General features: G+C 48.4%; 2 protein-coding genes across 4 annotated transcripts in view; both read right to left on the bottom strand.

Annotated features, from left to right (window-relative positions):
• The window catches only part of pdlim5b (PDZ and LIM domain 5b), a 35,502-nt gene extending 33,361 nt beyond the window's left edge, over window positions 1-2,141 (bottom strand). For both annotated transcript variants that reach the window (XM_086151798.1, XM_086151799.1), the window contains exon 1: window positions 2,011-2,141. The gene's annotated coding sequence lies outside the window, so the exon portion shown is untranslated. The remainder of the gene's footprint in view (window positions 1-2,010) is intronic.
• Window positions 2,142-2,375: 234 nt separating this feature from the next.
• Window positions 2,376-22,098, bottom strand: opn4xa (opsin 4xa). 2 transcript variants are annotated; one of them, XM_086151796.1, is made up of 10 exons: window positions 21,920-22,098; window positions 18,798-18,933; window positions 11,059-11,192; window positions 10,325-10,528; window positions 10,061-10,232; window positions 7,860-8,021; window positions 7,594-7,701; window positions 7,328-7,505; window positions 6,489-6,584; window positions 2,376-6,420 (listed from the first exon to the last, which is right to left on the bottom strand). In XM_086151796.1, exons 2-9 carry the CDS (start codon window positions 18,929-18,931, stop codon window positions 6,489-6,491), a joined length of 1,188 nt encoding a protein of 395 aa, XP_086007922.1. In that variant the 5' UTR covers window positions 18,932-18,933; window positions 21,920-22,098; the 3' UTR covers window positions 2,376-6,420. The 2 variants fall into 2 exon arrangements, with proteins under 2 accessions (XP_086007922.1, XP_086007923.1); XM_086151797.1 differs by having other exon boundaries at window positions 10,061-10,217.
• Window positions 22,099-27,078: the final 4,980 nt, after the last annotated feature.

Here is a 27,078-nt window from a genome sequence, read left to right as displayed (position 1 = left end):
CTCGCCCTGACTTGTTTTGCGATCTCCGAATGATATCGTGCTTCGACACGAGCGGACACACCTTCCTCAGCCCTTCAGGTCCGTCTTTTACAAACTCTTCATCCCGGCCTGTAATTCCGTCGGGCTGTTTTTTCCCCGCCTTATCTCGCCGTCACGGCGGGAAGTCACCGCTCTCCATACTTCGGCACCTTCGCGGATTAAAACGCCAGCCTTTCAGCGGAGCCGGCCGAGTTATCTGGCGACACACACACTCGTCTGTGTGTGTGTGTGTTCTAATAGTGCATTTTATTCAGCTTGTTTGATGTAATTAGCGGGCAGCTCATTGATTCCAGCGTTATTTAACCGCTGTGCAGGCAATAACACCCGCTCCCTGGGAAGGTGTGAGATTTTTGCGGCTTCTTTTGTCCACAGGCACGGGAATACTGTCCATACAGCTCAAATATTTGGTGGAGAAATGTTTAAAAAAAGCGTCCGGGCTCGGAGTTAAAGCAGCTAAATCTGCGGTTTGGCTGCCGAAGCTTGTGGATGAAAAGAAGCGGGGAAAAAATACAAAAGTTGAATAATTGCGCTTTATGTCCGACCTGCACGAGGAGTTTCTCCGGTGGGAACCGTTTTGTTTTGTTTTGTACGTCGATGACATCGCGCTCGTTTCACAACACCGTCGGGTTACATCACTCCGGGCTCGTCGACTCGCAAGAACATTTATCACGCCACGCCGTCATTCATCGGGGCGCCGACTGGAACACGACCATTGTTTTTGCCGCGCCCAAAAACAAATGATACATAGCGGTGATAACGCACTTAAACAACTGTTTGACAATAAGAAGCATCTGCGGTTTGGCTCGATGCTCGCTGGCTTGGTGAGAAGAAAGATGGAAGAGGGGGTTGAACGGTAGACTCGGAGCCGCTCACGTCAATCACGACACATTCTTACATTCGACGTGTCCCTGCCAGAAAAATCCAAACATTTGAAAATCCCTTTCACGAATAGCAAAAGAAATGTCCTCTAGTGTTGTTGTTGTCGTTGTTGTTGTTGTCAGCCTGAACCCTTAATATGACAATATTAAGTTAGATCCCATTACGTAAATCACAGTTGGATTACTTTATGTCTTCGGAGGCTGTGTGTGTGTGTGTGTGTGTGTGTGTCTGCCAAGGGTGAATGTGACATTGATAAAAATTAAGAATTAACTTCAGGTTTGGAAGGACTGTGACAAATGAAATGATTTTCAGTGAAAGGTCCTCAATGTAACATCAACAACCCAAATATCTAAATACATTTGAAAGCAAAACTGTTGCAGGACTGTTGATGTAACTTATCAAGACTGTTTAGCTTTTTTTTTTTCGACAAACGTCAACATTGTGACTTTGTTTACAAATAATTTGTGTTTCCCGGGTACTAGAATTCCCTAAGTGCATCGCTTGCTCCAAGCAAAATAAAATATTATCATCTTCCTCACTCAAGCCAAGGACCGTGCAGAACTTGAACTAAATAAAACTTTACACACACACACACACACACACACACACACACACACACACACACACACACACACACACACACACACACACACACACACACACACACACGCATGCCCGTCCAAGTAAAAGCGCGATAAATCTGCTGTGACATTAATATTGTCTTTTCCGGTGGACCTTGAACGCACCGGGGGTCAAGCCAATAAAGCCTTGCGGCGTGAGACGTTCACGGACTCAAATTTTGCACGTAAATTTCAACACCTTATTTTAGATTTTGTTTTTACAGCTCGAAACACCGGCGCGTAGTAAAAACCGGAGGGCGGCGGGGAGGGGGGTGACTTTCCCACTTTGTAACGGCACATAAAGCAGTAAAAAGAAACATCATTAAATGAGAAATCGCCGTAACACATGTGAGGAGCCTCGCCCGGAAAGCCGGCGAGAGATGCCCGGAGCCCCGGTGCCCCGGCGCCCCGGTGCCCCGGCGCCCCGGTGCCCCGGCGCCCCGGCGCCCCGGTGCCCCGGTACGGTACCGACCTTCCCGAGAGGAGCCGCTGCTGCTGCCGTTCGCTGGAGGAGGACCGTCGGATTCGCTGCTTCGAAGGCGACTGGTCGGAGCGGAACTCCAAACTTCCGCGTGTGGCGTTAAAGCCTGCCGGTAGGAGGGCTTACACACACTCACACACTCTCACACACACTCGCACAGACTGAGAGTGTGTGAAGGGCAGGCGTGGACTTGCCCCCCCCCCCCCGAACACACACCTTCGGTAAAGTTCCCCGGGGTGAGTTAAGCTAACGTTTGGGGTCAAAACTGGGATAAAATCCGATAGAAAAGTCCGGATTTAATCCCCGCAACAAAACTCCCTCGCTTTTATTCATTATTCATAAACTGAATTCACTCACTTTATTGGAATAAATAAAACACATCTTTATTTTATTTATATTAGCCACCAGCTAACGTCCAGTTAGCCGGACAAGCTAACGGTAATGTCAGGTTACACTTTTCATAAAAAAAAAAAGGAATGACATTCACTTTTACATGAAAATATAATTCACAACTGAATTAGTAACGCCTATATTAGATAAACCCTGTAAATCCCCCTGTGTTGTTTATCTTCATTTATAAGAAAATGAACATTCAAACTAAGTAACTAACGTTAGCCTTTAAAGCTAAAGAACCTGCTTTTATAACAGACAGAAAAAAAGAGAGATCTTTATTCTTCTTTGTTATTAACAACCCCGGGGAATGATTGTCATCCGTGTGTTAAAATTCCGGGTATTAATGAGCAAAGTGACTTTCTAATGTTAGCCTTTACGGCCAAAGAACCTGCTAATATAACATACATATATATATATATGTAAATAGACGTATCATTCTGGCTCTTTCTTGTTGAAAACAACCCTGGGGACGGATCGTCATCTGCCTGTTAAAATTCCCCTCGTGTGATCGAGACTCATAAAGTCCTGTAAACACACGTCATTCAAGTAGCGAGACAAAGACGGCCTGAGGTTGCAGGAACGTATCAGATATGGCTGGAATGACGAGGAGGAACCGTCAACTTGTCTCGTTGCATCAGCGAAAACGTCCGTGTCGTTCTTTCATCTGTTGACGGTTTACGAGGACGCGTCGCTCGCCGCACTTCCAAAACCAAATGCAGGCGGCGGCCGATTATCTGCAGGGAGCGTTGGCGAGGCGCATGGGGTTGTTTAATGCATACTGCATGTTAAAAACAAATAGTAGCAGTAGAAGTGGTAGCAGTGTGCAGCTTCTTGATGCATCATCCTGAATCCCAGCGCTTCCAGCAGCAGCTGGGCTGCAGAAGCAGCTTGGGCTCATGGTGGCGGCGTGGGGTTTGTGCGCCCTCTAGTGGCCACAGAAGACAGGACGGGTTTCTCCGCTGTTCTGCAACTTCTTCTTCTTTCGGCTTTTTCCCTTCAGGTGTCGCCACAGCGAGTCAACTTTCTCCATCCAACCCTATTCTCTGTATCCTCCTCTCTCACACCAACTACCTTCATATCTTCTCTCACTACGCCCATAAATCTTCTCTTTGGTCTTCCTCCACACCTCTTGCCTGGCAGCTCCACCTTCATCAACCTTCTACCCAGATCTTCACCATGGTTTAGACATGAACAGAGTGTTCATATTTAAGCCATCGTCGTCATCACTTTGTCTTGGTCATACATGTCCTGCACCCCTGTGACAAATTCTTCCTTTCCTTTGGTCTTTTCCCTTCAGGGGTCTTCACAGCCAATCCACCTTCTCCATCTAACCCTATTCTCTGGATCCTCCTCTCTCACACCAACTACCTTCATATCTTCTCTCACGACGTCCATAAATCTTCTCTTTGGTCTTCCTCCAGACCTCTTGCCAGGCAGCTCCAATCCCAGCATCCGTCTACCAATATATTCTCTATCCCTCCTCTGTCCATGACCCAACCATCTCTGACCTTCTCTCCAAAACATCTAACATGTGCTGTTCCTCTGATAGACTCATTCCTGATCCTCTCCATCCTGGTCACTCCCAAAGAGAACCTCCACATCTTCATCTCTGCAACCTCTAGTTCTGCCTGCTGTCTTTTGGTCATTGGAACAGTTTCTAGTCCAAACATCATCGCTGGTCTCACCACTGTCTTGTACACCTTTCCTTTTATTCTGGCTGAAAGTCTTCTATCACATAGGACCGCTGACACTTTTCTCCACCCATTCCAACCTGCTTGGACCGTCTCTTCACCTCTTCTCCACACTCTCCTACGCTCTGGACTGTTGACCCTAAGTACCTGAAATCCTCCAGCTTCTTGATCTCCACTCCCTGTAGCCTCACCGTTCCACCCGAGTTCCTCTCGTTCACACACATATATTCTGTCTTGCTGCGACTAACTTTCATTCCTCTCCGCTGTTCTGCAACCGAAGATTTAAAATCCCCTCGTGACCCCACGGGTGGCAGGGGGTTGTTTTGTTTTCCATCCGGTCATCATCTATGCCGGTGGGAAGCCTGTCGCCTGTCAATCACAGCCCGGCAAAAAGAGACAACAACCTTCTCATTCGTACTTCATATGGAGACACAACCAGGCGTTGTTGGATAATGGACTACTGGTGGAACCTGGAGGAACCCCATGTGGAGAACATGGAGACTCCACACAGGCCCGGGATCTTCTTGTGCCTTTTCTTCTTTTCCTTTTGGCTTTTCCCTTCAGGTGTCGCCACAGCAGATCCACCTTCTAAGCCTGTTCTCTGGATCCTCCTCTCTCACACCAACTATCTTCATATCCTCTCACTACGTCCATAAATCTTCTCTTTGCTCTTCCTCTAGACCTCCAATTCCAGCATCTAGTCACTCTCCCTCCACTTTACATGACCCAACCATCTCTGACCTTCTCTCCAAAACGTCTAACGTGTCCTGTTCCTCTGATAGACTCATTCCTGATCCTCTCCATCCTGGTTGCTCCCAAAGAGAACCTCAACATCTTCCTCTCTGCCACCTCCAGCTCTGCCTTCTGTCTCTTCATCATTGGAACTGTGTCCAGGCCACAGCTGTTTTTCCAGAGTGCGGCGGCGAAATGCTGCCCTCCGTTGGCGACTGAAGCGTTTCACCTCGCCACCTTTGTCGACGGTCGTTTTGGAGACGCCGGCTTGAGTCGGAACAAAACGGTCTTTTTGGAAAGGACAATAAGACATTTCCACATATGAACATACATTGATGTTACAGTCTTCAGTCTGTGCAGCTCATACACGGCTTGTAAGCTACATGTTTGCAGCCCCGCCGAGCAGGTCAGCCGGCCTGTTTTTGCCGGCCTACATGTGTGCCATGTCAATATATGGTTAGAGAGCAGGAAGCCCGGAAGCTAAATTCCCCCGGAGCGAAACAACTGAACCACTGAAGTGCACCAGTTCTTTACGTAAGGCTGCAGCACATACCTTCAGGGTCATCCTCTTTTACGTAACGGGATAAGAGGAAATCCCCGGAAATTCATACACAGAATTCATTTAAAAAAAAAACGGGGGTTTTGATGCGATGATCTCCGCCCTAACTTTTCATTTATTTTGACATTTAAAAAGCGGGTGAGTTAGCAGCTCCGGACGCTCGTCGAGTCACGTGTCTGACGGATCCGTGTTACGAACGGACCGGAGAGCGCCGAAGATGGCGGCGGACGAATCCGCTCCCTCCCCCTGCGTGTTGTCTTTAGTCGCCTCGAGCGCGAACGCACGCCGAAAACCAATTAATAAATTGCGATGTGATTAAAAATCCAACAATAGCACCGAGGGCTGGTGAATCCTGAATGCTTTAAACGGAGGGTTTGGCACTGTTCCTGAGCACGCCGTTTTATTTTAAAGATATATATGTGAGGAAAATGTGCCCGGGCAAACATCTAGGCTTGTGAATCACACAGAAGCAGGAGATCTTTGGTCTCTCAGTTGCTCGTGAGGATAATGATTTATATGATAATCTGCTTTCTTGGCTCTTCGTTCAAAGTAAAAGTGCAAAGTGTTGCGAGAGATCCGGGTTCCCGTGTGCGTCCCCCGCTGGTCTCGGCGTCCGTGGCCGCCGTAGCGTCTCGTCCACGCCGTTCCGGTCGGCGACGCAACCAAGACAACCCAGTAAATCAACAAACTGGACATCTGGCTCCCCTCGTCCGGAGGAGATGAATCTTCTCCCAGAGGCTGTAAATGTAAGCGAATGTTTCGGTCTGCGCCGCCGCTTCCTCCGAAGGAGCTCGGGTCCAGGGCGTCCTCCTTGGCGTCGGAGTCGTCCTCGATAAGGATCTGCAATCCGGTGCCATCTTGCTCGGACCTCCCCCTCCATCTTCGCTCTTTTTCCACCGCCCTCCTCTCGTTCGTCCTCCCGCTTCTTTTCTTTCCAACTTTCGGGATCCCCACCCCCTCCCTGGTTCCACGCCGCCGCGTCCACAGACCGATGGGGGGGGTCACGTCTCCTCGGCGAGCCTCGTCCTAGGGTGGAGGTCAAATCAAGCTCATTCAATGTTCCACGTGGACACGCCGTCTCCGCTGAGCCTCACCTATTCCTGCTCTTTCTTCATGCTCCCAAGGGAGAGGCTGGACCTCAGGCCGTGGTTCTGGTTGATCGGGTCCAGCTCCACGTCGCTCCACACTTGCTGCAGAATTTTTTTTTAATACAAAACAGCCTACATTTACTCCAGCGAGAGTCACTCCTGCAGGGGTTACCATGAGAAGACAGCTTTGGAGGGGAACGTTAAGGGGATACTTGGAGAAGGAGATGATCCAGGACGCTCTGGAGGAACCCCTCCCAGAAGAGCTGGATCTTATTGGGTCTATTGTTTTGTCTTGCGAAGCGACCCGCAGGAGTTCCATTCCTACGGCGCGACATAATATCGCCATTTTACCGTAAGTTGGAACTCCCGTACAGTCCTGCATGAGGACTGACGAGCACTTGGGGACAGAAATTTTCAAAAAAAAAAAAAAAAAACCACTCCAAAAGTACAACCAGGGATCGTAAACAAAGCTGTCTTCTTTATATAGCAACAGGCTACTCATCCAGTTCCCATTTTAATGAATTTATGGGAAATGGCAACATAACCCGAGGACTGTCTGGATTTCCGTGCAAATCAGAATAAAAACACTTTGAATCCCTAAGAGGAGGAGATGGATGGAAGTCTGGGTCTCTGGCTGCCGACCCTGGAACCCTACCAGGAAGATGGATGGATGGATGGACAGATTCCCTCAGGGGAAAGGAAAGAACCCCCCCTTTCTTACAAGCCAACCTCTTTGGAAGCCCGTCTTCTTTTAACGGTGCGCCGTCTTGGCGAAAATGGGAGTTTGCTTCAAGAAAGCAGCGGCGCTACCTTTCGGCTCGGCGTGCCCAGTTTGCCAGACTCACCGTGTCGGACGTGGAAAGGGAGGACGACACTCGCTGTGACTTGCTTTTGGAGACGGACGACTGCCTGCTCAGCACCGAGTCCCTGAAGGAGGACTCGCTCTGGGACACCGATATGCAGTCCCTCCTGGGGGTCTGGGCCAGGAAGTGCAGACAGGGTACCTTCGCAGCCAGAGTGTCCCTGTCGGGGCAAAAAAAAAACAAAAAACGAAACTCAAACCGAGCTGCCGTCATCCTCTCCGAGCGATGGGTCGGACGGCGCCGCTGACCTGTACTTGGAGTGGATGATGGCGTAGATGAAGGGGTTGTAGATGGCGGACGCCTTGGCTATCACGGCAGGGACGGCTTTGGAGTAGGGGTTCAGAACACTGCCGTACCTGAAAAGCAGAAGCCCGCGTAATATTTTACAAGACCGAGCGTTGTCTGAAACTAGCATCCCCTGCGTCGCCGTCCCTGTGCCGCAAATTCATTTGGACGATGTGCCGGTCGAAACCGAAGCGGAGTAAAAGGAGCCCTTTTCGTACTGTGCATTTACCCGGCCCAGGCGATGAGGGTGACGCAGGCGTAGGGCGACCAAGACAGGACAAACACGATGATGACCACGAAGGCGATCTTGGCCAGCTTCCACTCCGTCCTGATGGACTGCTGCTGGATCAGCGTGGACTTCCTCACCTGAGAGCCCAGCTTCTCCACATCCCTGCAGAAAGAGGCGGCGGCGTCTTATCGAAATGGACTTCATTGCCTAACGAATCGGAAGTTTACATCTGATTTTTTAGGCTACTATTTCGTTGAAGTAAGCGAGGCTTCGCCGGTTCCAGGAGTTTTGGGCTGGAGTGGAAAATAGTCTCCTTGTTCAAAAGGTGCAGTAAATCAAATAATAGTGAATAAACGAGAGGAATCGCAGAGCAGGGAGCGAAGCGGCAGGCACTAATCCAGGTATTTAACAGCCCCGCGGCTAGAATGCAGTCTATATAAGATCTAAACCTCTTAAACGAGGCCGGCGTATACATTTCAAAATATGTCTGCTGTATTTTCCCGTCATCCAGACTGAACCCCACGGGCAGGGACTTCCTGGAGAAGGTCTTCCTGTTTGGCCGATGCTGATAGGACGCAAATTCCTCAACCTTGCCACCTTTGTCTGGAGAAAATTGATGGAAACCCCTGTTTAAAGGGTCCTCCCTCCTCTTTCCCAAAAAAAAAAAAAAAAAAAAGTCCTACTTCTTTGAAGTGGGAAACGTTTGCAGAGGTTTGTTGAAAGCTACTAACCCCTCAATCCACAGACCTCTGGTCTTCCAGACCTCCTGTCTGGAAGCTGCAACCCGAGCATCCTTCAAGCCAGATCTTCACCATCTCAAATCTGACAAGTGCTGTGCCTCTGATGGACTCATTCCTGATCCTCCTCACTACCAAAGAGGAGCCGCCACATCCTCCCCTCTGCTGCCTCCTTTCTTTAGTTTAGAGACGGTGTCACTATAGAGAAGGCAGGATGCTCTGGAGATAAAGGCGCAGACAGATAAGAACGCTAAGCTAACATTACAAATGAGCCTCAAACTGACCCGCGGTAAATACAATCCTTTAAAATCAGGTCACCTTCACAATGGCCTGTTTGTGTGCTCCGAGACGATGCGGTATCTCTCGGCCCTCTCCTCGACATATGACCGGTTTGTACTTCTTCACTCCCGGCTCCCTTGACAAGCCGGCGCACAGCTCGCGCCGAACACGGCCCGGGGTTGAAAATATACAATGGGTACAAAGGAAAGCTGAGAGGCCCAGACTTGCCTCTCCTGGCCCCTTGGTCCAACTCTTCTGGGGGAATCCCAAGTCGTCCCCAGGCCAGCCGAGACACGTAGTCTCTCCAGGGTCTCCCTCCTAGTTACCAGGGAGTGGTCCAGGAGGCACTGGAACACTCCCACTCAATGTAGTGGAACAGCGACTCCACTCTGAGGCCCTCCCGAATGGTCAAATGAGTCACCCTATCTCTGAGGGAGAGTCCGGACACTCATCCCTTACCTGGAGGGCCACTCCAGAGATATCTAGCTGAGAATCATGGCCTCAGCTTTGGAGGTGCTGATCCTTATCCAGGCCACTTCGCAGTGAGAGGTGAGGACCGGGGTTGGAGACCCAATCCTGAGCTTACCAATCTGGATCGCCTCGTCAACCTGGCTGCACCTGGAAATCTGTCCAAAGGCAGCCTTGGCAAGTCTAACCCTCGCCGGGAACCAATCGGACACATAGCCGTCAATGCGGACCAAGCTGGGACACCGATCAGACAAGGATCGGGTATCACTTATCGCCGGACTCGGTACCCTGTACTCCCAAAGACTCCCGACACAACTCTCTGTGGTCCCACAGTCGTATGCCTTCTCCAGGTCCACAAAACATATGGCGACACCTATAGGCCTTCTCCCTTCAACTCTTTGGGCTCAGATACTTAAACCCCGCCAAATCACGACCCCGTTGTCTGACGGCGCCTTCCACCAGGAGCGGGTCTGGACCGCACTGAGAAGATCTACAGAAACCCCCCCCTGAGAAAACACTGCTTTTTACCAGGTGCAGGAACCTCAGACAGATCTCCTGGTCTAAGGGAAGGCAGGCTGGAGTAGAAAGGGACCGGGACAGACATGCACAAACTATCTCATTGTGATAATTGAAGTAGGAGAAGATCTGCAGCTCCGCATGTGGTTCTACTCCCTGCCTTGATGTCCCGTAGGACGCCATCTTTGTCGACATGCTCACCTGCTAGCGTGGCGTATGGCCAGGAACATGCAGAGGTAGCAGTAGGAGATTATGCCCAGCGGGATGAAGAACACGAAGCAGCACAGCATCAGCGTGTAGCTTTTGTTAGCCGGCGTGGACGTGACGTAGTCCCACGTGCATGATGTCATCAGACCCTCTGGGATATATGAACCTTGAGACACACACACAAAAAAAAAAAAAAAAAAAACAGAACATGGAAATGTGAGATTTAAAACAATAAGGTTGCAAAGAGGAGGTACTCACTCCACCCCAGGAGTGGCGCCAAGCTCCAGGCGAGCGAGTAGAGCCAGACCAGGGCGATGATAAGGCAGGTGCGCTTCTTGGAGGTCCATCGGATGGCCTGAAGGGGCTTGGTGATGACGATGTAGCGGTCCACGGAGATCGCCAGGAGGTTTATCATGGACGTGATACCGAACAGCGCGCCGCAGAAGGCGTATATTTTGCACCCTGGAGGGGGTAAGAGCAGCAACCGTGAGGATCATGGGATCCTGGAAATATGAAAGGGTCGGTTATACGGTTTAGATAGGACATTACTTGAGATGGCTTCGGGCCCCAGATCTAAGTGTGGAAGCCACTGCGTCAGAACATCTAAACATATACGTGGACGCACAGAAACCAAATGTTTCCTGTTCCATTTGGAACCCCGTCTAGCCTGCCCAAGTGGAGCCGAGCAAGAAGGCGAACCCACGGCTGCCACTCGAGGTTCATCTGTCGCCGAACGTGACAAACATCACTGAATGTGACAGTATTCTTCTTCCACCCTGGACATGTGAGGCCTATTTTTAGAGATTTTTGGCAGATTGTCACAATGGAACCCATCACAACAAATCATACATGACAACCAAGTCAGAGATACAGATATAGAAAAACTTGCATGGAGGCTGCAGCCTAGCTAAACGGAGTTTGCGCGAAAGGCGGTTACATAAACCTGAGCATTGTGAAAAATGTATTTCCTACTTTGTCTTTCACACAAATACCTGTTTCCCCAAAAATCCACCCTTTGTAAAGGGAGTTGACAAAGAAGATGGGCGACTGCGTGATGGCCATGAGGAAGTCGCTGACCGCCAAGTTGAAGATGAAGTAATTGGGCGGCGTCCGCAGCTTCTTGTTGCTGAAACGACAGGACGGAAAAAGGGAAAGTCTTTAGACCGCCTGACTCAGGACGGCTCGGACAAACATATTTACGGTCAAACGGCAGACGGTTGAGCTCCCGTGGCTCGTAAGGTTGTTGCTGTTCACATCCCTTTCGGCGCCTTGCGTGGCACCTCGCTGTTTCCAGTGCGTGTGAAAGAAGTGGTGAATAACAGGAAAGTTGTAAAAAGGCGCAGCCCCATTCATCACCCATCCAGCCAACGCGTTTCGACAGAGCTGGAAACTTTTTAATGTGGAGGAGGCACCGGCCAGCAGGGAAAACATCACGTATGAATTAATTATTTTGATTTCATACATAAATATATATTTAGGGCAGCTGTGTGACAGGGTTTGGCACTCCGGTCTCTGAATGCGTGGGGAACGAACTAGGATACGACAGGCTAAAGCTGACCCGGGTTCAAAGTCCAGTCTCCAGATGCATGAGGAACAAACAAGAATATGTAAGAACTCAGCCTAACGGGAGTTCAGACTCCAGATGCATCAGGAGCAGGCGAGGCTACGTAGAGACTAAACCAAACAGTGGTTCACACTCCGGTCTCCAGTTCAGGGACTCCCTACGTGCCGTGAAACAAACAAGGATACACAGGGACTGAGTTCCCACTCGAGTCTCTAGTCACCGGCCTCCAGATGCCCAGGAACAAGTCAGAATACAGAAAGACTAAACCGGGGGTCGGCAACCCTTAACACCCAAAGAGCCATCTGGACCCGGTTTCCTCGGAAAAGAAAACACCGGGAGCCGCAATTACTTTTTGACGTCTAAAATAAAGGTACCGCTGTATATGTTGCTTTTTATTACCTTTACACTTTGTATAAACAAGTGTGAAGTGTGTTGCTTCTGAAATTCACAAAGTGTTACGGAGAAAATTAAATTTTATCTATGTAATGAACTCATTTTGGGCTTTCGGAGCGTGTAGCGGAGCCTTGACCTGAATTTTAAAAATAAATCGGGAGAAAAAAAAATCACTGTGTCAGTAAACAATAAAAAATAATTATTTGCAAAACATCTTCATAAATATTTATTTTACCTGGTTTATGGGACTTCTGCTCCTGAACTTCTGCGCTCAGCATCTGCAAACCGGGACTTTACCGGCTTCCGCCAGTTTGACATGATTTTGAGCGGCGAAAAATAATAAATATAATTTTATTTAGTATTTCAAGATCACAATAATCTTCCAACTTAGAACTAAAAGTAAAAAAAAAAGGAATCAACACAAATGAAATACACTTCAATTCAATATTTATAATTTATCTTCCCAAGACACTCGGAGCCGCAGTGTAAAGATGGAAGAGGAGCCGCGGGTTGCCGACCCCTGGTTTCGACCCGATGGGCTTCACACTCCCGTCTCTGGATGTCTTGGTCCACATAAGGAAACCATGAGGACTGAGTTCACAGTGACCCAGCAACCGCTGGCACTGAGGCGCTCGCTTTGAGACCTCGCTGATTGCCAGTAATGTGCGGCAGCTGTGCGACCTCAACGCACAGCTGCTGCGAGTCCAACCGCAACCGTTGGCGGTTTGAGGGTGAAATGGTGAATTATCTCCATTTATGTCGTTTTTGGATCACCCTGCTGTTCCAAAACCCTTTACACTGGATCACATTCACCGTTTCAAACACTCACTCGCGCACCGATGGCAGCAGAGCTGCAATGCCAGGGATTAATCCGGACATCAGGAGCAGCTGGGGATTCGGTGTCTTACCCAAGAATCCCAAACCTCTAGCCAGGTTAGCGACTTGCAAGGCAGCTCCACGGACACCAGTGTTTGTGAATGGGTGAATGTTTTTTAGTTAAAAAACAAAACTGTAAGGTGTGAAGCTTCCGCCTCACAGCAAGGAGGTCCTTCGTTTGGTTCCCAATTTCTGTGAGGAGTCTCCATGCTTCCTCAGGGCTCTCTGGTTTCACCCCAAAGTCCAAATTGCAGAGAGCAGGTGAATGGATGTACCCCAGAGAACCCCTCCTCTTGCCCCCTGACCGGTGGGACAGGCTACCGCATCCATATCACCCCTTGCACAAGATAATAAACGAACAATTTCTGTGTTATTTACAACCCTTTCCAAGAGTGAGGAGGAGAGACCAATGTAGCTGTTCGTTCACTTCCAAACCTCATCACCCAGAGAAGCATACCGACGTGGGGTACGTACCCTCCGCACCGACTCCACCTCAAGATAAAGAAGGTTTTAGCCTTTAAGACGAGTGTTTAGGAAAACAAGCGCTGCACTGATAGCGTCCGGGCTTCCAAACATGCCTGCCCACCTCCCCGGGGGAGTCATCGCGGCAAGTAAACGCTTTTAGTCTTTGCTGGTCGACTGTCAGCAGAGACAATGGAAGTGCTTTTCTCTCTGTGTTTCTTTTAGCTGTAAATCAGTCGCAGCGCCGCCGGGGAGCCGACGTCCAGTCGGCTTGAAGTCCAGCGGCGGAAATGGGATATTCAATTATCGACTCCCCGCACATGCACGCCCGAGATGCCGCTGAGCGAGTCGAAGACTTCAAAACCCGGGTCTCCCCGTCAATGCCCACTAACCCTCGCCCTGCCGGGACACTGAAGGAAAATGTACCGGAGGGGCGACTCTTGTCAAATCAGTGGCAGACCTGAAAAAAAACAATGAATTTCCTCCCCGCGGTCACGGCGTGAACCCGGCGCCTCCAGACGGACCAGGTTTTAATTGAGTGGAGTCAAACCTGTAATCCAGCAGTTCATGTGTTCATGTGTCTGCAGACATGAAGGTGCCAGGAGTTGGCAGCAGACGTTCTACTCCAGCGGCAGCCAGCGGGAACAGATGGCTGTGTTGTAACACGTGTCTGCTGGATAATCTTCTGTTAGCAGGTCATAGCTCATCGCTCACACACACACACACACACACACACACCTCGCAGAGCTGCACCAGTAACACGGCCAAATGGGCTTTGTTTTGTTTTCGCTGTGGAACGAGTCCAAAGTCAGTGATGAGCTACAAGTGTATTTGCGCTGGCTGGATTTCATTTCCAGACATGTCTGCCCCCTCCATCGTCCCGTTCGTTCATTCATTCATTCATTCATTCATTCATTCATTATCCTACAGCCAGGATTGTGCATCCGGGCCTGTCCCAGCCATCACTGGCGGGGTTCACCCTTGATCGATTATCGGGCAACACTTAGAAACATACAACTATTCCCCCTCTTCTTCACACTTCTGGGTCTCCAGGAAACCTCCTCCATGTTTTGGGACTGTGGGAGGAACCTGGAGAACCCCACGCAGAACATGGAGACTCCACGTGGCATCTAACAAGGGACCTTCTGGCTGTGAGGAGGAAGCTCAAACCCAGCTCCGCTAACCTTCTCCAAACAGAGAATGTCAGCGTATGGCTCCCAAAGCAACAGGCCTCCGGATTGCCCCGAGGCTTTGGAACCAGCAGTCCGTCCTGCTGGTCCTCTGCCGGACGCAAAGACGCCACAATGAGTCGAGGCTGCGCCGCCGTTGCGGTCGGAGTTTGCTTGTATGTCCACACGCAGGTGAGCGACCACGGATTAAATAAGCGCCAGTGGCCATTGAGTGATGGGGCTCTCAGGGAAGCTGTGAACAGACGCCATTCACTGGAGGTCGGACCCTAATGGACAAAACATGTCCGGGCCAATATTTTTTCTAACACTTGGTTCCTGGCTGCCGCATTCGGCTGAGGGTTCTATACCCACGGGTCGAACCTCTATTTCCACTTGCAAACGCGGCTTTTAAGATAGTGCCAAATGTTTGGTCCTAAATGCGTCATTTTATGAACTGTAAATATGAGCATACACACAGTATATATATATATATATATATATATATATATATATATAAATGTTAAATTCCATTTACATCTTGTACTCAGTCATCCAGATCATGGTGAATTCTTGTTGTGGCAAGAAATTCAAGTCCGGTTGCCACAACAAGAATATTTTGACAAGCATTTTTTGTTGGTTGGCGCCAAAGGAAATATGAAGACGAAGGGATTAGACGGATCAACAACCATCAATCATCAAATAACCATCAACGCATGTGCTAATGGGTATTTGTTAGCGGTGGCTGGTGCTTCTGCCTCACAGCTGGAGGTCCACTGTGTGGAGTTTGCATGTTCTCCCCCTGTCTGAGTGGGTTGGATCTCCATATGTGGCCCCAACAACTGGTCCAGGATGAACCCCGCCTCTCGCCCAATGACAGAAGGCTCCAGTATCCCCGCGACCCTCAATGCAGGACAGGCATCATAGATAATGAATGGATGAATGCCGAAGCATACATGTGCAGAATCCAAAATTTAAAAAAGGGTGTTCCTTCATGGGGTCAGCACAGATCATCACTTGTCTCCATCTGACCCACAGCCAATCATCTGCCTCCACCTAACCCTCTCCTCCACATCCTCTCACGCGAGCTAAATTCCCGTCCCTTGTTCGCTACATTCCCAGAACTTATATGTCTCATCAGCAGGAGGACGAGCTCTTCTCCATGGGCATTGAGATGTTCCAGTGAGTTGAAACTTGAGAGTAGCGTCCGTTGCGCACACCTGAACCACGGAGAACCGGCAGCGTATGCCTCCCTCACCCGGCTGCCCGAACACACCCAATTTCCCTGCCGTTCTCATCAAAAGCCAGGGTTTATGATTGTGCGCCGCTGTTGCGTAACAGCCCATAGAGCCAATGGGCTTCCCCTTCTGTTTTACTGACTCGTGCACTAAATTTGCACGTAGCGGGGTGAGGGGTGGCTGTGTGCCGAGCCGTCCCGTCCCTTTCATCGCGTCCAGGCTTTAGGCCAGTATAACAGCGCTCGGCGGCTGAATGTACACATTGATTTACCCGGCGCAGATAGAAAATCACTATCGTGTTTCCTGGTACTTGAACACCCGCAGGCGGCGGCGGCGGCGGCAATGGAGACCCTTCAGCCTGCGCTTGTGACATCTGCAGCTCAAGAACACACTGTTTCCTCCGTGCACTCCACTAATCTGTGCTCAGACATTTCCTCGGCGGGGCGGGGGATACGAAACACGACGCAGCGACAAAAGTCTGACAGCTAAATGTACTTCCGATTCAATTTTGTGGCGTCGTAAACGTCCCGCCGTGTTCCATATAAATATGCGGCTCTGGGTTTTTCCAGGAACTGTATTCCCGCCGTGACCTTTCAGTGTTTCCCTTCCCATGCGGAGATACGACGGGAAATAAAGAAGCTAGTTTGATTTCCAAAATGCCGCCATTGTTGTTTGTTCTCGGACGCGATACGAATCTGGGTCTTCTTTTAAAGCAGCAGTTCTTCTCCAAAAGTCCAGAGAAGTAACTTTGTGATGGCGATGGGACTCTATCGGTGTGGAAACCAAATCGGTTTTATTTACGCATCGGTTCTGACGGTTTTTCGGGCGATCCATGAGGAACGCTTCTTAGTTTTGCATCTTCAGCTAAACGATCAACAACAAACCGCAGAAGAAGAGGAAGACAAGGTGGACACCATGGAGGTGGAAGCTCCAGCTTTCATGGCATAATAACCATGGACCGTCAGATGGTTGGAGTGTTCTTTTCTTCTCCCTGCACTGTGAGGAACACTGTTAGCCGTTAGCTAACTCCACGCTAATTCTGGTCCAAAATGTAGATGTCGCTCTGCATCTTGGAGCATCTTGGTCGTTCCATTCCTCGCTGGTTGGAGAAAACATCTGACCAGTGAACGTCATTTTAAAAACAGAGCTCCGCAGTCTGCAAGAAGTATCTGGTGATGAGCACGACTTATGAGTGCCACCAAGCACCTGTAGGAGTAGAAGCTAAGATGGTTCTAGGAGTCGAGGTCTCTGGTTGCTCTGCTGTCCCGACGGCCTCATTCTTGAAAAGGTTTCGGAGCTTTAAAAAGTTCCTGCGGTGCCAAAGCAGATTATGCTTCTGGCAACGAGCGCATGGAAGAAACCAGGAAGACGCCTCGGCGGCTCAGACAGCCTGAAAAGAAACGTGGCTGCGAGTGCGGGTTCGACGTGGAGAAACCAAATTTAGAAGCCATTAATCGCCCCACGGCCGCGCTATTTCCATAAACAGTCGTCGAAAGTGGAACATGGCATTTATACGTTCAGCTTCACGAGCTCTCTGGACCAGCGCATCTGCAGAGCATCTGTGTGGAACATCTGTCCTTGGAGGGTTTTTTTTCCCCTTCCGTTGGCACAAACACTCACACGGGACGCCGGCCGCTCAGAAGGACGAGATCCAGAATATCCTCGGCGTCTCCGGCGGGAGAGCGAGTCGGCTCTGACGGCCGGTGCTGACCGGGGCCGCCGGCGTGGGAACTCGCTGTGAATTAATCACTGAGAAGTCGGAGTCGTTATGTAAGGAGCTCGTCCACGGCCTCGGCGCCGTCACGCGTGATGCTTTACATCTTTAGCGGCGACGCACCGACTCTACGGCTGGAAATAAACCGTTCATTCATTCATTCATTCATGGAGACGATTTAGGGTTCACCACAGACGCAACGATTACAAAACTTTATGTTGAGACGCTCATTCACTCCTGATATAGAGATGGACAACCATTCAGCCTCTCATTCACACGTCATACATGGACATGCAACCACCGCATATGTGGACAAAAAAACATTCACCCTCTCATTCACATGTCATGCAGACAACCGTTCACTCTCTCATTCCAACCTCATATGTGGACAAAAACATTCACCCTTTCATTTATACATAATACAGACGTACAACTGTTCACCCTCTCGTTTACATAATTAGACATACAACCATTCACCCTCTCATTCACACGTCATACATGGACATACAACCATTCACCCTTTCATTCATATGTCATACATGGACATACAACCACCGCATATGTGGACAAAAAAACATTCACCCTCTCATTCATACATCATAAATACGTACAACTGTTCACCCTCTCGTTTACACAATTAGACATACAACCGTTCACCCTTTCATTTAATCCCCATGGGGGCAAAAAAATCACCCCGTCACTCACGTCATATGTAGACATACAACCATTCACCCTCTCATTTAAACTGCATGTGAACTAAAAGACATTCACCCTCTCATTCACACGTCATACAAAGACATACAACCATTCACCCTTTCATTCATACGTCATACATGAACATACAACCATTCACCCTTTCATTTAATCCTCATATTTGGACAAAAAAATCACCCTGTCATTCACGTCATATGTAGACATACAACCATTCACCCTCTCATTTAAACTGCATGTGGACTAAAAGACATTCACACACAAAGGACCTGCAACTATTCACCCTTTGTGGAGCTTCTCAGTCGTCCAGCTCTTGGTGAATTCTTGAGGAAATCTTCTTGTTGTGGCAACTGGACTGTAGAAATTAAATTGCAGTTGCCACCACAGGATTTATACGAGTATTCACCCTTTCATTCACATGTCATAGATGGACATTCAACCATTCACCCTGTCATTCACAGCTCTTCCGTCATTGGACCTTGTCCGGTGTGCAAGTGCAACCGGAAGGACATTGCAAGATGAATACATGAAACCAGCGCACCTCTTTTTCTGGTAGCACCCGGAAGGTAGGCAAGGCGAGGCGGGGAAGCCCTCCGCCGAAACTCACCAGAAGAAGGCGTACATCACCAGGGCGTTCCCTGTGACGCCCACCGTGCCGATCACCAGGACGAAGAAGGCGACGATGTAGTGCGCGTGGTCCTGGACGTCCACCTGCCGATAGAAGCCCCGGTCCCTGTCCATCTCTGAAACACACAGCAGGCGCAGTCACAAACCCGGACCTCCTGTCTGGACCACCGAACCTACCGGTTCTTGCCAAGCTCAGCAAGAGAAATGTCCGGGGCCACGAAGGCTCCGCCCGATTACTGGAAACCAGGTTCTTGATTAAAGTGATTCAAGTGTGAAATGATGTTTTGCTTGATGGGACTCCTTCTCAGACCAGAATATCACAGATACAGGAGTTTCCTCCTCGGGGTGTTCAGGCTCTCCCTTGGAGATAGGGTCAGGAACAGGAGGAGCTCAGGGTGGAGCCAGATGAGGCGGTACCATCTGGGCATGATGCCTCCCAGACCACCCCTGGTGATACCCTGGAGAAGATCCAGGATACACTGGAGGGACTATGGGAACAAGAGCCGGACCTATTATGATGTTACTGTGAGTTGTGGAAGCAGAGGAGATTTTGTGAAACTCATCACAACTTGCAGAAAGTCTGCACATTAAGTTGAGATGAATGTCAGATGTTGCTTGAATCACTTCATTGGTGTCCTTCTGAGTCCTCTGGTGCTTTGGCCTTTTATCAAATCTACCTGGTTGTCCTGATGGAGCTCTGTCCTGAGACCTGCCTGATTCATGGGGAATCCAGAACATCACGCTGAGGCTACAGGACCAGCTTTAGGTGCTTTCCCTCCATACTCCATCAGGTGGTGACCTCCTGGAGGAGCTCCACATCCCGGCCAGGATGTTCGAGAGGCTCTTAGTGGAACAGCAGCCCGAGAAGCATGAAGTGACTCCAATCAGGAGGTTGGTGGTTGGATTCCCGGTTCCTCCGGTCTGCATACCGTCGGTCCTCCAGCGAGACTCTGAACCCCAACTTGCTCCCAATGGTATGCTTCGCGCCTTGCACGGGTGTGCGAGTGTCTGCGAGTCTCCTTGGATGTTCTCAGGTTGTCCCTCCGAGTCCCAGCAAAGATGGTTGACCATCATGGGCGCCGTGGAACCCAACAGCCATGCTGTCGCTGCAGCTCAGCGCTAAAGTTCCCAAGCAACCATGAAGGCATCTCCTTGGAGACTCAAGTCCGATCCACTTTGACTTGAACTCTTCATTCCAGAAACCAGAAATCCCTTGATTCAACAGTTTATTGACAACTTCCTGGACCAAGATGGCCTTCTACGCTCAGGCAGGATCCACATATGTACCTACATGGCGTCATGATGCATTTCACCCCAACCCCACCCAGGCCTCCTCCTCCTTCATCAGTCATTCCACTCCTTCACTGCTTGTGATGGATCTCATGACCACCACGGCCGTGGACCTGGAAGAGGTGGGCGCTATCGGCAACTATTATTATTATTCTCATTGTTTTAAGACGATGATGCGTCCTGCAGTGGCCTGTAGATCGGAGGTCCCCGACCTTTTTTGGACCGGTTTCATGCATGAAAATGTTTTTGTGGACCGGATACAGACGTGGGGGGTCAACTAATAAAAACTTTTGTCAGTTCATCAATGATTACACTTTATATCAGGCAATTGCAATCATAATGTGCTAAAATAAAAATTAAAAAAAACAAGAAATAAATATAAGGTGTTTGGGTTTTCTTAGCTTCATTAGCTCGCCGTTCAAATAACGCGTAGCGGGTGCGTCGCTATTGTGTCACCTGGTGTGATGAACCCGTAACTTGGCTTGGAATCTTGATATTTACCTCTAAACGCAGCTTTCTTTTCGCCGGCTTCTGCGCTCTCATCGTTTGCACGTCTCCTCACCAAAAAAGCTCTCCGGCAACTTTTGTTTCTTAACTTTTTTCAAGGGCTAGCTTGTCGTAGCCGACGTGTGAAACGGCGCAACAGTTAAGCGCGGCGGTCAGGCGTTTTGCAAAACAAGATCCGGAAGGTCGAATGAAAAAAAAGGACTTTCTTTTACGGAGTGGCGCCCAATGATCCAGGGGGTCGGGGACCCGTTGCTGTGGAAGGCGAGCGGGTCTCTTTTCCTGACATATTTACCAAAGAGGCGATTAAGGGAAGACGGTTCTGTTAATGAAAATTGCACGGCGGCAGCGGCAGCAGCAGCTATTCCTCAACCCTGGCAGTGATTATAAGAGGATTTCCATGTTTTGTTAATGCGATGGAATCAAGAGGGCACGTTGAGTCGAGCAATATTATCATCAACCAACCGACTTCCTGATGTGCATTATGGAGCTGCTCGTGTGTGTGTGTGTGTGTGTGTGTGTGTGTGTGTTGGGGGGGGTTGCGGGCGTCACGGCGCTCCCTGTCACATCAATTCCGGATGAGGCCGCTAAAAAAAAAAGAAAAAAAAAAAAAAAAAAAAAAACCTATGCGGTGTTAATAATTAATCTGAGCACAGGAACGCGTGATGATGTGTGTGTGCATGTGTGTGTGTGTGTGTTGCAACACAATGCAAAGTTCAGCTCAGCGGCGTGCAGATGTAGATATACATAAATTGAGGAGGTGGTCGCCGGCCAGCGAGACGTTTCCTAGGAATCTGTCTTTGAGCAGATGAACGAGTCTGGACGAGCGTGCAGCCGCCGGGCCGACGGCACAATAGCCGGGTTTGCGTCGGGTCGGTGTCACACTGAGAGCCCCGAAACTCCCCCCGAACCCCCCGCCGTGCTCAGCGGAGGCTGCTGCGTCACAACAGCCTCCGCTCGTCACGCATCTCCACACTTTATCTTCCCTGAAAGGCCGAAGTGGCATCGATGGCGCCCGCAGGCGGGAGGCGTTCGCCGGCTACCTTCGAGCATCTGCACAACTTCTGGAACCGGAGGTCACCCCGCCTTCACGGCGTGACTTTAAAAAGCATTTTTTCAATCTAGTTGTGCAGAAGGTCCCGGGAGAGGGTTAAAGGGGACGTGTTTCAGGTCAGGAGACGTGTTTTGGAAGTCGTCGCCACCAGAAACACCACGTCTAGTATCGTTTTAACGCGAAAAAAAAAAAAAGCAACACAAGATCCATTTAGAAGAAGTCCAGCTAACTGGATAAATGAAGAGTGCCTTTACCTCCTCCGGAGGGGGAAGCCCCCCCTTTCCTCCCCTGGGGCGCCTCTGAGTTTGACGAGGGGTCGCGCCGGAGATCACAAGCCGCGCCGCATTTGAACGCGCCGGGTGAAAAATCCTCCTCCGCCGCCGCTCGCTCAGGTCCGAGCGGGGAAAGTTTGACGGCCAGCCTTCCCCCCCGCGCCGACCCCACCCCACCCCACCCGGCGGACGGAGGCTCGGTCACAGGGCGAGCCAATGGGAGGCTGCTGCCGCTCCAACACACACACACCCCTCCGCAACACACACCCCACCCACGCTATGAGAATACACAGACGCAGCACATTGACCATCCCCCTGCTGGTTACCCATCACACACAGCTCCGATGTGGTGCCGTGCATCGATCAAGCCAGTGTGCGGTGTGTGTGTGTGTGTGTGTGTGTGTGTGTGTGTGTGTGTGTGTGTGCATAAGAGCGCCCATGCATGAGTGTTTTTTTATGGTTTGATTTGAAAGGTTGCTCTAATTCACCTGGATCCGGTTCGAAAGCGGCGCTGACGTTCGCCGGAGGGTCGGCTTCCGGGTCACTGGGGTCTCGCAAAACCAGTATGTACACGTTGTCATGGCAACGCAAAGTGAGACGGCGTTTTGTGTTTATCCGCCTTGCGTGACGCGCTCGATATATTTGGGATCTGTGTTAAACCGCAGGAACAGCTGATTCCTTTTGCGGGGGGGCACAAAGGCCTCTTTGATTCCTTCGATTTAAAAGCAAAAACACAAAACCCCATCGAGCGGCGGAGATAAGAAACGGTCCGACTGCGCCCTCTGAGAAAACCCCGCCGGGGGTCGCCATGACAGCAGCCGTGCTTTTTTTTGTTTGAAATGGCGTGCGGCGTCGCCCCACGCGGCGCCCGGCTCCTCCGAGGGAAGGTGGGAAAAACCGTCGTCCCCGCCTGAACCGCTCGGAGGCCCCGCCGGCTCCGGGGGGGGGGAAGCAGGACCGGCGACGCCAAAACCGTCTGACGCCTCGCTCGCGCCGCAGGACGTGTGAAAAAGAACAAAATGCATCCAGGTGTCGGTCGGCCCCGACCGGCCCCGACCGGCCCCGACCGGCCCCGACCCCCCGAAACTCCCGAGGCCAGGTGCACACATGCATGGGTTCACGTCTAAAACTGATAAGAGGCCGCGACACTTTCTGCAGCTTCTGTTAGGGAGAAGGGAAACATGTTGGCAGGGGGATAATAATCTATAGCATTATTGTTAACAATAATAATAATAATCATTATCATTATTATTGCTGTTGTTGTTTTTATATATTTATTATATCACTATTTTATATTATTATTATTATTATTATTATTATTGCTGTTGTTGTTTTGATATGTTTATTATATCACAATTTTATATTATTATTATTATTATTATTATTATTATTGCTGTTGTTGTTTTGATAAATTTATTATATCACTACTTTATATTATTATTATTATCATTATTATTATCATTATTATTATAATTATTATTATTATTATTATTATTGTTATTATTATTATTATTGCTGTTGTTGTTTTGATATATTTATTATATCACTATTTTATATTATTATTATTATTATTATTATTATTATTATTATTATTATTATTATTATTATTATTATTATTATTATTATTGCTGTTGTTGTTTTGATATGTTTATTATATCACAATTTTATATTATTATTATTATTATTATTATTATTATTATTATTATTATTATTATTGCTGTTGTTGTTTTGATATATTTATTATATCACTACTTTATATTATTATTATTATCATTATTATTATTATTATTATTGCTGCTGTTGTTTTGATATGTTTATTATATCACAATTTTATATTATTATTATTATTATTATTATTATTATTATTGCTGTTGTTGTTTTGATATGTTTATTATATCACAATTTTATATTATTATTATTATTATTATTATTATTGCTGTTGTTGTTTTGATATATTTATTATATCACTACTTTATATTATTATTATTATCATTATTATTATTATTATTATTATTATTGCTGCTGTTGTTTTGATATATTTATTATATCACTATTTTACATTATTATTATTATTATTCCTGTTGTTGTTGTTTTGATGTATTTGTTACATCACTATTTTATTATAATATCATTATTGTTGTTGTTATTGTTGTCGTTAACAACATTATTATTGGTGTTGTTTTGTTACAACAATACAAACTGTTATTCTTAACATTCATATTACTGTGTTGTGCTAATATTATTTTTATTATTATCATCATTATTATTCCTATTATTGTTTTTAATTTAATATTAGTATTGGTATAATTTGTATGTTTGACATTATTTTAGTTATTATGATTATTGTTGTTAGTATAAAATTACTACTACTACTATTATTTCATTATTTCATAGATAGATAGATAGATAGATAGATAGATAGATAGATAGATAGATAGATAGATAGATAGATAGATAGATAGATAGATAGATAGATAGATAGATAGATAGATAGATAGATAGATGCAAATTATACATATATAAGTATATATATATAAGCAAATTAGTTGTAGGTGAGAGTGTAGCCAGACAGCATTGGATGGTGGTTTGTAGGATGACTCTGGTGACAAGGAAGATGAAGAGGACAAAGGCAGAGCAGAGGACAAAGTGGTGGAAGCTGAAAAGGGTGAGCTTCCAGATGATTGGACAACAACAGCTAGTGTTATCAGGGAGACAGGTAGAAGAGTACTTGGTGTGTTGTCTGGAAGGAAAGTAGATAAGGAGACTTGGTGGTGGAATGAGAAAGCGAAAGAGTGTATACAGAGAAAGCGGCTAGCGAAGAAGATACTGAGAGGACTGAGGAGAACAGACAGGAGCTCAGGGAGATACAAGGTAATGTAAAGATAGAGGTAGCAAAGGCAAAACAAAGGGCGTACGGTGACTTGTATGCTCGGTTGGACAGTAAGGAGGGTGAGAATGATCTATACAGGTTTGCGAAACAAAGAGATAGAGTGATGGGACGATGGAAAGAGAACTTTGAAGAGCTGATGAATGTGGAAAATGAAAGAGAGGCAAGGGTAGAAGTATTGTAGACCACAAAGTAGCACAAATTAGTAAATGTGAAGTGAGGAAGGCATTGAAGAGGATGAAGAGTGGAAAAGCAGTCGGTCCTGATGATATACCTGTGGAGGTGTGGAAGTTTCAAGGAGAGGCAGCGGTAGGTTTTCTGACTAGATTATTCAACAGAGAGTGAGAAGATGCCTGAAGGATGGCAAGGATGGCCTATTTTTAAGAATAAGGGAGATCTGCAGAATTGCGGCAATTATAGAGGAATAAAGTTGATGAGCCATACAATGAAGTTATGAGAAAGAGTAGTGGAAACTAGACTAAGAGCAGAAGTCAGCATTTGGGAACAGCGGTATGGCTTCATGCCTAGGAAGAGTACTACAGATGCAGTATTTGCGCTGAGAATGCTGATAGAAAAGTACAGAGAAGGCCAGAGGGAGCTGGTTTGTGTTTTTGTAGACCTAGAAAAGGCATATGACAGGGTGCCAAGAGAGGAGCTCTGGTATTGTATGAGGAGGTCTGGAGTGGCAGAGAAGTATGTTAGACTGGTGCAGGACATGTATGCTAGCTGTGAGACACTGGTACGTTGTGCTGTAGGGGTAACCGAGAAGTTCAAGGTGGAGGTGGGACTCCATCAGGGATCAGCTCTGAGACCCTTCTTGTTCGCAATGGTGATGGACAGGCTGACAGATGAGGTTAGACAGGAATCCCCATGGACCATGATGTTTGCAGATGACATTGTGATCTGTAATGAGAGCAGACAACAGGTAGAGGAACATCTAGAGAGGTGGAGGTATGCTCTGGAAAGGGGGGGAATGAAAGTTAGTCGCAGCAAGACAGAATATATGTGTGTGAATGAGAGGAACTCGGGTGGAACGGTGAGGCTACACACACACACACACACACACACACACACACACACACACACACACACACACACACTCGGACCTGGCACCTGGAGGCCAGAAGTGACAGATCAGCCCTCCTCCGTAAGCTGCCGCTACTTATATTGATTAGGTTACGTAAGAGCGGGGGAGGAGGGTTATCTAATGGCAGAGGATCAAACCTTCATTTACGTGAGAGCCTCCCGCAGAAGGTCCTGCGGTGGATTAAGCCGGGGTTCAGCCGGAGCTGCAGGTCCTGGACCTCCGAGGCAGAGGAGGCGACCAAATGGGACCACTGAACGGTCGACCACGGGAACTTTTTGCAGCTCCATTCGGGCGGCAGAGGAACCAGGAACCTTGGACCTCAGCTCCTGGAACCATCTCAGCTCCTCCAAGGCAGGGCCTCTTTATGCTTCCATAGAAGCTCCTCGTGCCTGGTGATTGGTGGAGCTCATAAGCCCCGCCCATTACCTGAAACTTGGAACGACGAAATGGAACGACCAGGAGGTCCGAGCTCTTCTGGACGGCTTCGCCTCAGAAGGTTTCCAGGCCTCGCGGAGGAACATCTACATTTTGGACCAGAGTACATGCAGAGTTTGCTAACGGCTAACAGGGTTTTTTACATGAGAACACAAACACTCCGACCATCTGGTGGTCAGTGGTTGTTCTTCCATGAATGCTGTGGCAGCTTCCACCTCCGTGATGTCCACGTCGTCTTCCTCTTCTTCTTCTCTAAGAGGTTCCTCTGGAGGAGGCTACATCCTGGAACCAAAGTCAAGCTGATGACCTCTTAGAACTCTGGAGATTCTCCTCCAACGTCCACGACTGGTTGCAGGAGCCGAGGTCCTCCATTTGCTGTTCCTCTGCACCAAGAAACAGACGGACTCCTGAAAAATTGAAGGAACTGCAAAAAGTTCCTTCAGTGTGTGTGTGTGTGTGTGTGTGTGTGTGTGTTTTAGATGGCTTCAGCCCATCAAAGTTCTCACCTGCGGTGCTGAAGGCCGACCCTCCTTCATGTGTTCACACACACTCCACACCAGCCGCTGCTTCCGCTCCATGAACTATGTGTTCCACGTCCTCTTCCCCTTCCTGTTTTGCATCGCTGTTATTGTTTCGTGGAGGATTTCTTTGTACCCAGAAGACGAAGGTCCCCGAGCTCCTCAGGAGAACCTTCACGGAGGCCAAGTGTCATTAAAAGCACCGTTGCCGCGA

Source organism: Fistularia commersonii, chromosome 9, assembly GCF_037954325.1.
Source record: "Fistularia commersonii isolate RoL2024-O1a breed Wild chromosome 9, RoL_Fcom_v1.0, whole genome shotgun sequence".
Classification (NCBI taxonomy): domain Eukaryota; kingdom Metazoa; phylum Chordata; class Actinopteri; order Syngnathiformes; family Fistulariidae; genus Fistularia; species Fistularia commersonii.
The sequence above is the reverse complement of the archived record's forward strand: the minus strand, read 5'-3'. Positions and strand labels throughout refer to the sequence as shown.